Source organism: Rhagoletis zephyria, unplaced genomic scaffold (assembly GCF_001687245.7).
Source record: "Rhagoletis zephyria isolate East Lansing unplaced genomic scaffold, Rhagoletis_zephyria_1.1 Rzeph_scaffold_03989, whole genome shotgun sequence".
In the NCBI taxonomy this organism is placed as follows: domain Eukaryota; kingdom Metazoa; phylum Arthropoda; class Insecta; order Diptera; family Tephritidae; genus Rhagoletis; species Rhagoletis zephyria.
The window spans coordinates 20,517-32,274 of NW_016161072.1; the positions used below are offsets into that span (position 1 = coordinate 20,517).

At 36.3% G+C, this 11,758-nt stretch overlaps 1 protein-coding gene across 1 annotated transcript; it reads right to left on the reverse strand.

Annotated features, from left to right (window-relative positions):
* Positions 1-5,934: 5,934 nt before the first annotated feature.
* Positions 5,935-10,457, reverse strand: LOC108370067 (kelch-like protein diablo). Its single transcript, XM_017625310.1, has 9 exons — positions 10,308-10,457; positions 10,128-10,224; positions 9,878-10,058; positions 9,540-9,717; positions 9,360-9,456; positions 9,054-9,290; positions 8,759-8,865; positions 6,819-7,470; positions 5,935-6,709 (listed from the first exon to the last, which is right to left on the reverse strand). The coding sequence occupies exons 1-9, from the start codon at positions 10,455-10,457 to the stop codon at positions 6,300-6,302; spliced, it is 2,109 nt and encodes a 702-aa protein (XP_017480799.1). The 3' UTR covers positions 5,935-6,299.
* Positions 10,458-11,758: the final 1,301 nt, after the last annotated feature.

Here is an 11,758-nt window from a genome sequence, read left to right on the forward strand (position 1 = left end):
TAAGGTTAAATCATTCATTAAGACCGTGAGCATTGGTCCTTTGTGATAGCGCTGCGAACAGTAACCGCTAGATTAAAACAAGAATCACTACGTTCTCAGAACGAAATTTCGTCTAAGCCACAGTGTACCAAAAAGCTGGGCCAACTAAGGGAAAGTTTTCGGATGATTCCCCACCTATCGTTAGTACATTGGCCTCTCTGTACACCTACCAGAATTGAGAGAGTCCGCTTCACAAGCCTAAGTAGATCGCTAGACCGCCTCCGGCCTACCCGCGGCCAGGAAGACTTTGCACCGGTACATGCTCTGGTTTTCCTCCATCGTTCACTGAGTTTACCTGAGGCTCATCTTTCCTTTCCAAGAGAAGTCCACAAGTAGTGAAGGGAGCTCCCACTTTCTCTCGTGTGAATTTTTACTAATTATTTCACATTTATTTTCAAGTTTAGTTTAGGCTCATTTCTTCACAATCTAATCCTTAGTCTATTGGCTCATTGGCGTATTCGTGGACTAAAAAATCTTGTCTAATGGATCGACATATCCATAAAGCAGACCCAAGCGCGATTTGATTCTTTTGATTCACATACACATACAAATAAGATAAAAATCATGGTGAGGAAGTACATATGTATGTTCAACACTCATTCTTGAAATAATTTCAAATCTATCAGTCTTAGCGCTTCCTAGGTGCAAATGCATATCTAGAATGCAATAACTCAGAACTTTGCTCTGATTTATGTAGACAGCAGTTTTTTCAAGCGTTACCAGTTTAATCTGTCACTTTGGGAATAATAAAACTTTTTCTGATATTGAAATTAACAACGTTAATGCATACCAATCATCTTATATCCATAATACAAAATAAAACTCACAGTCAACCAAAGTAAACCACATTTAAAAACTCTCTTTTCTTGCTAAGTAAATCAATATGACTAACATTCCTTGTTTCACGGCTTCGTCCAGGACGCGGTGCCGCCATGATCATCGAATCGCTGCTACTCTTCTATCACATCAATTGCTTCAAGTGTTGCGTGTGTCACGTACAGCTCGGCGATGGCTTGAATGGAACGGATGTGCGCGTGTGCAATCACAAATTGCACTGCCAAAATTGTTATTCCAGCGACGATGGCATCAAATTCAGTTGTGTTTGAGGGAGGCAAGTAAAAAAAACAAAAAGGAACCGCACTCTGCGACTATTGACGAAATGAAATGGCTGAAGGATGCGACATACAACATACATAGATATAAAATAAGCAGCTGCAAAATGGGTAAAAGCGTAATGAAATTGAAGACTGGGGAAAGTGGATGGTGGTAAATAGACTACATCACTAAAAAAAAGGAAGGAAAAAATGCCAAATTTGTTTCTTCAGTCAGAGTCAATCGTTGCATTAGGCGCCTGAAATGCTGTTAAATGTTTATGATTGATTTCAAGCTGCATATTGAAAAAAAAAATATTAATGGATGTTAATAATTTGCATGCTTATCTTTACAATTTTTAAAAGTAAAAAGCAGTGTTTCAAATTTTACATTAAACGAATTTTACAGAAAAAATATACAATATTTAGGTAAAAGTTTAACAAATGCGCTAAATGCTTATGATACTTAGAAAAAAAAAAAAAATGAGAAATCAAAATATTGAAATCGTCTGCAATTATTTGTGTAAAACGCAAAATAAAACTGTGCATCTATTTATGTTTGCGCAGCTAATTAGTAAACTGACCGAATTGTTAAACATTTAATGTTAATCGAATTTTTTCACTTTTGAAGAATTTACATTTGTGAATTTCAAAGTCGAATTAAAATTGTTACATACATATGCATGTATGTATATTAAAAAAGTATATAAAAATATTGAATGTTAGAAAAATGCTAGTTGAAAAATATGTAGAAGATGCAAACGGTTTAAAGTTTGGCAAAGTGGAGATGAATGCAATTACATAAATACATACAAACATGCTGCGCGTACATACATACATACATATATATACATGCGTACATACATACATGTGCGCGCAAATAGCATGCAAAACGCGTGCGAAAATCAAAAAAAAAAAAATATGTATCTCTACACATCTCATAATCTGCATGGCAACTTTTTATGCTCCAAATGAATGTTGAATTTGCAAATTTTGATTGTTGTTAAATGTTGAATGCAAGTTGGAAAATACTACTTTTTGCTTCATCGAAAAAAGCGTTTATCCAAAACACGCGAGTCAATTGACAATGAAAATCTGAAACTAAAAAAATAAAAAATAATTTTAAAAATCTTTAAGAAATTTTAATAAATATTTTAGGTCTCGTTTTTTTTTTCTTTTTTAATTGTAATATACTACACTGAGTAACAATGAATTTTTAATGCTTAAGCGTACAAGAAAACAAAAAATTAATTGTAATATTGTATCTTTATATTTAAGCATCTTATTTAACACTTTGTATTTAAACACAATTACATGATTATATCTATACATGCAAATATATACATACATACATGATAACCCACATATTATACATATCTACATATTTTATTTGCTCTTCTATAAAATTAGGTTATATGACTTTTGTGTATATAGTTTTTTTTCGCTGAATATACATATTTATTTATAATTTCTATGTGCAACTAATAAAAATTCAAAAAAAAAAAAATATCAACATATATTTTTCTTATACATACATGCTTGGCAAGGTGTGAATTTTTTGCCTGTTTTTAAAATAATATATTGAATAAAAAAAAAATTGGCAGCTTTGAGTGGAAAGTCAAAATAAAATTTACTTGCAGCTAGCTCTAACGCCAATTTCGCTTACATAAATTTGAAAGCAACCTGAAACAGATTTGGAAAAAAAGTTTTTTTCAGCTTTCTCAGTTTCTGGCATAATTTTTTACATCAAATTCACTGTGGGTCTGAATATTTAATATTAACTGCAATTTTTTAGCAAACTGAACAACAAAAAAAAAAAATTAAATTTGTTATTTTTTTTTTGTTATTTTATGCTATAAAATCTAACACAAATTTTTCATCAAAAATTTATAAAAAATAATCAGAACATTATCTAAAATTGAAAGCGCCTCTAACACCTCTATTCTAACATAGTCACAAAACTCAGCTCATCACAAAAATTTGATTTTAAGTGCTAGAAAACGCCACAAAAACTTAAAAATTTGTATTGTAGCGCATATCTGTTGCAGTGGCAAACTTTGTGGCGCAGTCGAAATGACAGCAGTGATGAGCTAAGGTTTGTGACTTTGTTAGAACACGTCTGTAAATGTTCATTAAGATTTCAAGAAATTTATTTATTAATTTGTAAAAATTTAAGAAGCTTGCGCTTCACGTAAAAAATTGGTACAATTTTCTGCAACTTAATTGCTGACTTTTTTTTTAACTTTTTAACATCGGGTCAATCAATAAGAATACATGTTAAACAAAAAATCTAAGAACAAAAATTTTAAGAACAAGTTTTTTCTGCGCTTTTTAATGCGAAATTTTTTTTATGCAATGAATTCAAAAATATTTAAGTCAATTTTTTTTATAAAACATACACTCAAATTACGAAAAAAAGACCACAACAAAATAATCACTGTTAGGCATTTGAAAAAACTAAAAATCTTTAATGGAGTTAAATGTACCTAAATGTATAAACAAACCCTTCCACACATAAATACCTAAGCATACAACTGCACGTACATAATTGCATATGTGCACACACTTACAAAATTAAAAATTAGAATTTATTTATTTATGTATATGTATCCGTGTATAATATTACATTTTTTAATAAATTAATGCTTTTAACTTTTTAATAGTAATCTGTAAGTAAGAATCAATTCCGCGATTTCAACCCTCAATTTCAATTTAAAATTATAGCTGTTTACACTTTAAGAAATAAAATCAAAAAAAAAAATAACTTTTTTTCATTTTTAAAACTATTGTACTACTTGGCACAGTATTTTTCAATATTTGGCACAGTTTTGTTTTGCAAAATTGCATATGTATATCGCTTAAAAGCATTGTACATAGTACATCCCTTCTGCATACATACAAACGAGCAACACTCTCTCAAAATTATATATTAAGCGTGTCCTTATTTGCACTAATTTTATGCATACATACATACATACATACATACATACATATATACATTAGTGTATGATTTCTTTCATCTTATTCTCACTTTTATTCTGTCTTATATTTGTTTTAATAATTTTTTGTGTAAAAAATATAACCATTGCTATATATGCTATGCTTAGTTTGTAAAAGAATTATACATATATTAATGAATCGATGGAATTTTATTACGAAAATCATTATTATAATAAAGCTATGTATTTAAAATATATATGTATACACACACACACACAATCGATGCTTAGGCGAATTAAATTTAAATGAAATTGTAATTTGTTTTATTTCATTCACGGAACGCTAAGGTTAAGTATACGCTGCGGTGTCTTCTCATAAACATCAAATACTTATGTACTATTGTCCTTGGTACGGAATACATCGCTCCGGCAAGCGCATAAGAAGTTAAAATTTCTGCATTGCATTTTGATGTAATTTTTATTTTTTTATGGATTATGAAGTTCTTTCAAGCAAACCCAATCAAGACTGCGTCCATTAATTTACCGGTTACAACGTCTTCCCTCAAAAGCTTGGCGCGTCTGTACAAAGTTCAATATGGTGGCTCATATAAGGCGGTAGAAATTTCTACAAAACGTTCAGTGCATGCATAAGTAGTACATACATTGTGCTAGCGAAATTTTTCTTTTAATTAAATGTTTTTTTTTTTTTTTATCGAGGACGGAAGGATGGCTAAAATGTTTCCATGGATTCGTATTCAGTTTTTTTTTTTACTTCTGTCTTTCTTAAATTTTTCCCTAGGAATATTGAGTTTTCACACATCATACTGAGACTGTTCGAATTTTGTGTTTGACTTTATAAAATCACACGAAAACCTCGGATCTGCTTAATATATGGAGCACAGAAATGTGTCGGGTAGCAGCAGCGATCACCAGGCACTCACCTCTACACAAAAGTGCTTCGAAACTAAAACATTTCTAATGTATAATGGAAGCTAACTGCTTTAAGATAGCAAATAAAATTTCGAGCATTTCCTGTTCCTGAAAATACAATGTAAAAAAGTACCACGAAAGCACATATTGACGTACATCCCATTAAACAAAATACATCCAAAAAATTAGCACCGCCAACATGTTCCCAGAAACATGTTGCTAGCGACCGCTGTGTAGATCTCAAATGTTGCCCGCATTTAGGCGCGAGTTGTAAGTAATCTGCTTATAAACATATGTATATGCGCATATTTTGTAACGATTGTTTCATACAACTGACTTTCTTTGCAGATTTCAGGTAATAAATAAATAACCTTTGTATAAGGCGCATATATACATAAATACATATGTACATATACACTTTTAATTGCTATACGGTACACGCTTAAAGCTCAGTTAGTCTACACTTAATTTCCGCAACTTAACTTAATATTTATTATATGAGAATTATATATATTATTTATTACATGAGATTACGGCCGTTGATCCGATGATATGTATAGAGGTCCATTTTCTAGGCCTTCCCATAAATTGAAGAAATTCTCCTTGGATTCGCCAGAAGCGCAATCCAAATGATGTCAACACTCGGACTATAAGTATAAGACTACTTAACCTTCGAACCACTTCTAGTAACACAGTAGAGACAAAACGGTCTATGTATGGCATAAAGCCAGTTTGATTAACCTACAATCCGAATTCAGAAGTCGTGGTTAAATCACAAGTACGAGAACAAAAAGTACCCCTGGCACATCCCGCCATCGAGTAAAAATAAAAATAAAAATTTCCACAATTTATGTAATTGGAAGTAATTAACTTTAAAATTTATTTTAATCAAATTTAAAACCTCAAGTCACTTTGCAATACAATTTACAGCGTGTGTATCAACAATAATTTTATATTAATCGTTAAACTACATAATTTTTTCATACATATACATAATACGAATGCGGTTTGAATCACTCATACGCCATGGTGGCAATGCCATTTTTTCGATTCGTGTGTTTACACACATTTGCAAGTACGTGTCTATATCTATATAATTATTCCTATTAAATAACTACGAAGACTACTTATTAAAGTGCAATAATTTTGAATGCACAACACAACAAAAAAATTTAAGTACTTCCGAGCGCCTTTGCGGCCAACAAAACAGCGATGCTTTGCACTTTCTTCACCAACCAACAATCAAACATTTTTCTCTCTACTCTTCTTTTAACATTTCTTCTCACATTCCATCCAATTTTTATATTCTCAAATAGTTCACCATCTGCAAGCCAATAGCAGTGTCCCATTCGCGTGATTCCGTGAACTTAAACTCGCACAGCCATTTATTTTCGGTCTCATCGTAGCGGGAGATGGCTTCACCCGAAACGCTATACAGCCTATTGTCCACGGCGAAAATTTCATAGAACTCACGCTCCTCCCAGAAATTAATGACATCCCAACGATTGGCGCGCAAATCGAAACGTTCCATACAACTGCCGAGACCCTCACAGCAATAGATGTGCGAACCGATGGCCGCGCTGGAGCAATAGCTGTTCACCTCGCGCATGGCGGGCATTTCATGCCACTGCCCGATGCGTGGGTCGTAGCGCTCCACCGAGTAAAGTGAACGATGATCTGTCTCGCCGCCCATTACATAGAGAGTGTTGTCTGTAAAAATGGAGAAGAGGGCTATTGTTTTAGTAACCAAAATATTTGCGTAAACTACTCGCATGTACAAAGTATGTTTATACGCATGAAGTTCCCCCACAAAACTCACCACAAACCACTGCGCCCATTGCATTGCGTTTCGCCAGCATATTTTCACGGAATGTCGCCTTATTCGTAACCAAATTCAAACACTCCACCGAGCAGGTCGCACCCTGCAGTGTATTCCCGCCGAGCGCATACAAACAGCCATTCAACACAACCGACCGGTGATGCGAACGTTCCATCAACAACGGATGCAGCTCATGCCATTGATCACGATAGATATTATAGTAGAAGCACTCGCGTGTGCTGCGTCCAACACTGCCACCCTGCGCATACAAGATGTTCTTATGTGCCGTCAAGCTCACTGCGAATGCGGGGCGAGGCAACGGTTGCAGTTGCGTGGCCTCATCGAATGTAAAGTCGAAGCGCTGCAGATCCGGGGTGCGTCCCATTTTGTCCAGCACAAATATTTGCCATTCCATATTATCGGCGCTATGCAACATATCGCGTAACCAACTTTGACTCTCAGCGCTCTGTTTGAGAATGGGTAGTGAGCGTGCTACCTCTGCCGTCACGCAGGCGGGGTGTATGTAACGTAGTAGTGACGCTAAATTGGCAGTGCGCTCGGTGGGTCGATGTTCAGCCCATCGGGACAGACCGCACAGTACAGCGTCATCAGAGTGTACATAGAGCGCATCGTTGGCCAAAATGTTGCTGAGCTGGGGGAAAAACAAATAAAATGTTTTGAAAATTCTAAACAAAAATTTCGGAATGAGGTCAAAATCAAAAAAATATTGACGAAATACGAAATGCCAAGAAGATATAAGCCCCATGTACAACCGTCTCCTCCACATTGAGCGGCCAAAAGAGTTTTCTGACGAGTGTTAGTCCTTGAGGTTTGCATCTTTCAGAGGATCGCTCCACCGAGCTTATGTCTAGACCAGTTTTGAATCTTATATTTTCTGTTAAAAGAGTCTGTCTTATCTACGTTGATGTTGAGCTCTACTTTGGTTACCCAAAAGTGTACGTCTCACAGAGATTTACTCTTAAGTGTCATTAGAGTGGACAGGCACTTCCCGCTCCTTATGGCAGATAAGTCACATTTATAGAAACAACCATTCTACAAAAATTTCTCTGTATGCAGAAACGAACCTACGAAACAATTTTCGTGGTAAGCAAATCCTAACATTGACTGATAGCCAGGCAGCACTGAATGCGCCTTGAGTGCGTCGACAAGCTTAACATCCTGACGGACCACAGCAACAACCGACTAATTTGGGTATCAGGACACATTGGGGTTAAGGGTAACGAGGAAGCAGAATGGCTAGCTAGAACGGCGGCCACCTTGTCTGCCATAGGGTCTGATCCTTCTTTGCGATCGGACCTGGCATGATCAAGGAAGAACTTAGAAAGGAGAGGATCAATCTCAGCGAACAGTACTGACGTAAACTCTGGGTCTTCGCTGGGCTAAATTCTTACTGGGAGGGTACAACCATATTACCTTACAGAGAACGGGGAAATTATAAAAATGCCCAGTGAGAAGCTGACGGGTCACTATGGACTAAGAAGTTACCTGCATAAGCTGGGTATCTGGTTTAGCGACCTATGTCGCTTCTGTGATTCGTTCGAGTAAACTCCAGGACACCTCCATCGTGAGATCGAGTCGGTTGGGAATAAAGACGGGTGAGATATCTAGGCCAACTCTTAACAAGTTTTGAATTCACACGAACGCTGACCCCTGGAGACCTCTCCAATTTCTAGGGTATCTTTAGTTGGATGAGTTACCGTAAATAGTTGATGACAAAACAGACGTCTTGGTCGCATTATATCCATCTATCTACTCTTAAAATAAATCACAGCTTATTGAATAACTTGGCTAGGGGTTTAAAAGCGTAAATGCTGAGCACCTGAGAAGACAGTTGGTTTTTCTTTTACAGACTTCTATTACAGAGAAGGAAGGTAAATAGGGAGGTAAATTTATATGCAACTTTGGTTCGAAATTCGTACCTCCAAGTATGTCATCTCCAAAAATTCTTCACTCTGCACCACCTCCTTGAAATGTGTAATAATGTATTGGCATGCCGAGTCGAGCAACGTAAAATTATTTTGCTTTTCTGAAAGAAACAAGTTTAACCAAGTGACCATTAGACTAATGCCAGATTTCCACTAGGCATTAAATGTGAAAAATGGTAGTGACAAATGGCATTTTTTTAATGACACCAATTTTTTGTCAGCTCAATGCCTAGTGGAAATTCGGCATAAGTATTATAAAAAATATATACATATATAGCTGACTTCGCACCTGCAAAATGCTTAAACCCCAAACAATTATCTGCGTCCAGCTGCGCGCACATATACCCCGTGCACAAGTCGAGCAAATGTTCCAGCTGAAGAAAGGCTGCAGTCTCGAGCAGCTGTTGCACGCAATCAACGTAATTATCCAAGTGGCCGGTGTAGATGAAATCCACAGCTAGCTCCAAGCAACGCGGATCCATTTCGTGGATATGCACCTCGCGCTGAGAACTTTCCGGGAAGTTGCCTGCGAAAATAGAAGATTCAGTTAAGCTCCCAACACACTTTTCACTGTAACCGCTGAAAGAGCGCTTACCGCCAAACATCGCCTGGAAGTAGGGACTCGCTGCGGCGAGTATATTTCGATGGGCCATAATTCGTACATCGCCACAAATTAAACAAACATCGGTGTACTGCAGAAACAAAGATTTTTTAAATATTTTCTTACACAAAATTTCTACCTTCACCTACATATGCTTGGCTTGGCATACTTTACCTGCTCACTTTTGCGGAACTCATTAAGCTGCACCAGTAGCGCTTCGGCGTGCTCATTTTGCAGTGATTGCGCTGCTACCAATCGCGCGCTGCCGCCAACACCAACACCACCACCACCACCACAACCGCCACCGCCACCCCCACAGCCGCTCATTTTCCACAACAAATTCCTACGTCTTCTGTAAATTATGTTGCGCCCGTTAATATTATTATTGCCGTTGCCNTAGTGGAAATTCGGCATAAGTATTATAAAAAATATATACATATATAGCTGACTTCGCACCTGCAAAATGCTTAAACCCCAAACAATTATCTGCGTCCAGCTGCGCGCACATATACCCCGTGCACAAGTCGAGCAAATGTTCCAGCTGAAGAAAGGCTGCAGTCTCGAGCAGCTGTTGCACGCAATCAACGTAATTATCCAAGTGGCCGGTGTAGATGAAATCCACAGCTAGCTCCAAGCAACGCGGATCCATTTCGTGGATATGCACCTCGCGCTGAGAACTTTCCGGGAAGTTGCCTGCGAAAATAGAAGATTCAGTTAAGCTCTCAACACACTTTTAATTGTAAGCGCTGAAAGAGCGCTTACCGCCAAACATCGCCTGGAAGTAGGGACTCGCTGCGGCGAGTATATTTCGATGGGCCATAATTCGTACATCGCCGCAAATTAAACAAACATCGGTGTACTGCAGAAACAAAGATTTTTTAAATATTTTCTTACACAAAATTTCTACCTTCACCTACATATGCTTGGCTTGGCATACTTTACCTGCTCACTTTTGCGGAACTCATTAAGCTGCACCAGTAGCGCTTCGGCGTGCTCATTTTGCAGTGATTGCGCTGCTACCAAACGCGCCGTGCCGCCAAGACCAACGCCAACACCACTGCCACCGCCACCGCCACCGCCACAGCCACTCATTTTCCACAACAAATTCCTACGTCTTCTGTAAATTATGTTGCGCCCGTTAATATTATTATTGCCGTTGCCGTTGTTGTTGCTGTTGTTGTAGTTAATGCTACGAATATTGCTTGCACCGAATTTCGCTCTGATTGTCCGAGCTAATTAGCTGCATTTGTTTTTCAATTTAGCGCACAAATTTTTCACTGACCACATTTCCTGCTGCTCGCCTCTACTCTGCTTGCACTTGTAGTAGCGCTTTCACTTTTTTCCTTTTTCACTTCCGCTTTTGCTACTTTTATTTACTAAATATTTAGCGAATTTTCAATTTTTTAGGCGCTTTTATTTATTTATTGCACTGTTATTAAGATAGTTGCTAATAAATTAGTTTTCCCTATACTTCCGCTGTCAACTGAAATGCCAAAAGAAATCGGGCATGCGCACTGGCGTTCAAATATTTATACTCAACGCATATAAACGGTCGCGAATGGTTGGATAAGGTAGATAAGCTGATAACAGCTGTTGCTTTCGCAAAGCGTTTTGTTGTCAAAGATATTTACATACATATGTAATTATGTATGTATGTAGATATGTAGTATGTACATGTATGTACCCTTGTGGTCAGCTGATTGAGTCAAGTAACATTTTGACCATTTGCGGCTATTTTTCTTTTATCTATTAAATGTTTTTAATTTTTTTATAAAAGTTTAGCATATTGCATAACCAGCGCCACATAAACCCACATTTCAAACTTCATACAAAATTTATAAACAATAAGCAAACTTTATTAACTACACCCAAAAATTTGCAACATTTTATTAAGAATTCAAAACAAAAAAAAAACAACTTATGGTACGCATTTTTATAGCCCATTAAATTTTAGTAGGTTAAAGTGCGACTTTAGAAAATCGTGTTGAATTTTAATAATTTGTTCTGGCTGACGGTGTTCAGCATGGAGGAAAAAAAATATTAAAAATCAACGCGATTTTATAGGGTCTTGAAATTTGCATTTTAACCTACCTAAAACTTGTTTTTTAATTTTTAATAAAAAGTTTAAAATTTTTGGTTGTATTTATTAAAGTTTGTTGAATTTTTATACTTTTTGTAAGATTATTGAAAGGTGGATTTATGTGCTGCTGGTTAGGTAATGAGCTAGACTTTTTTTAAAAAATGTATATACACTAACAGCCCGATTCTGTGTACTTGATAAATTTAAAATCTTTATAATTTGTCACTTTTTTATTATTTATCAAGAATTGGTATTCTAGCACAGAAATAAAAAGCTCTTTTCTTGATAAATTATCAAGATTGAAAATGCTATT

What these genes read in the sequence shown, in the direction of transcription:
- LOC108370067 (XM_017625310.1), bottom strand. Translation starts at nt 10,457, where the DNA reads ATGAGTGGCTGTGGCGGTGGCGGTGGCGGTGGCAGTGGTGTTGGCGTT. An exon ending in AGTTCCGCAAAAGTGAGCAG is followed by an intron (nt 10,225 to 10,307) that starts GTAAAGTATGCC and finishes TTGTTTCTGCAG; the next exon opens with TACACCGATGTTTGTTTAAT. An exon ending in AGTTCCGCAAAAGTGAGCAG is followed by an intron (nt 9,457 to 9,539) that starts GTAAAGTATGCC and finishes TTGTTTCTGCAG; the next exon opens with TACACCGATGTTTGTTTAAT.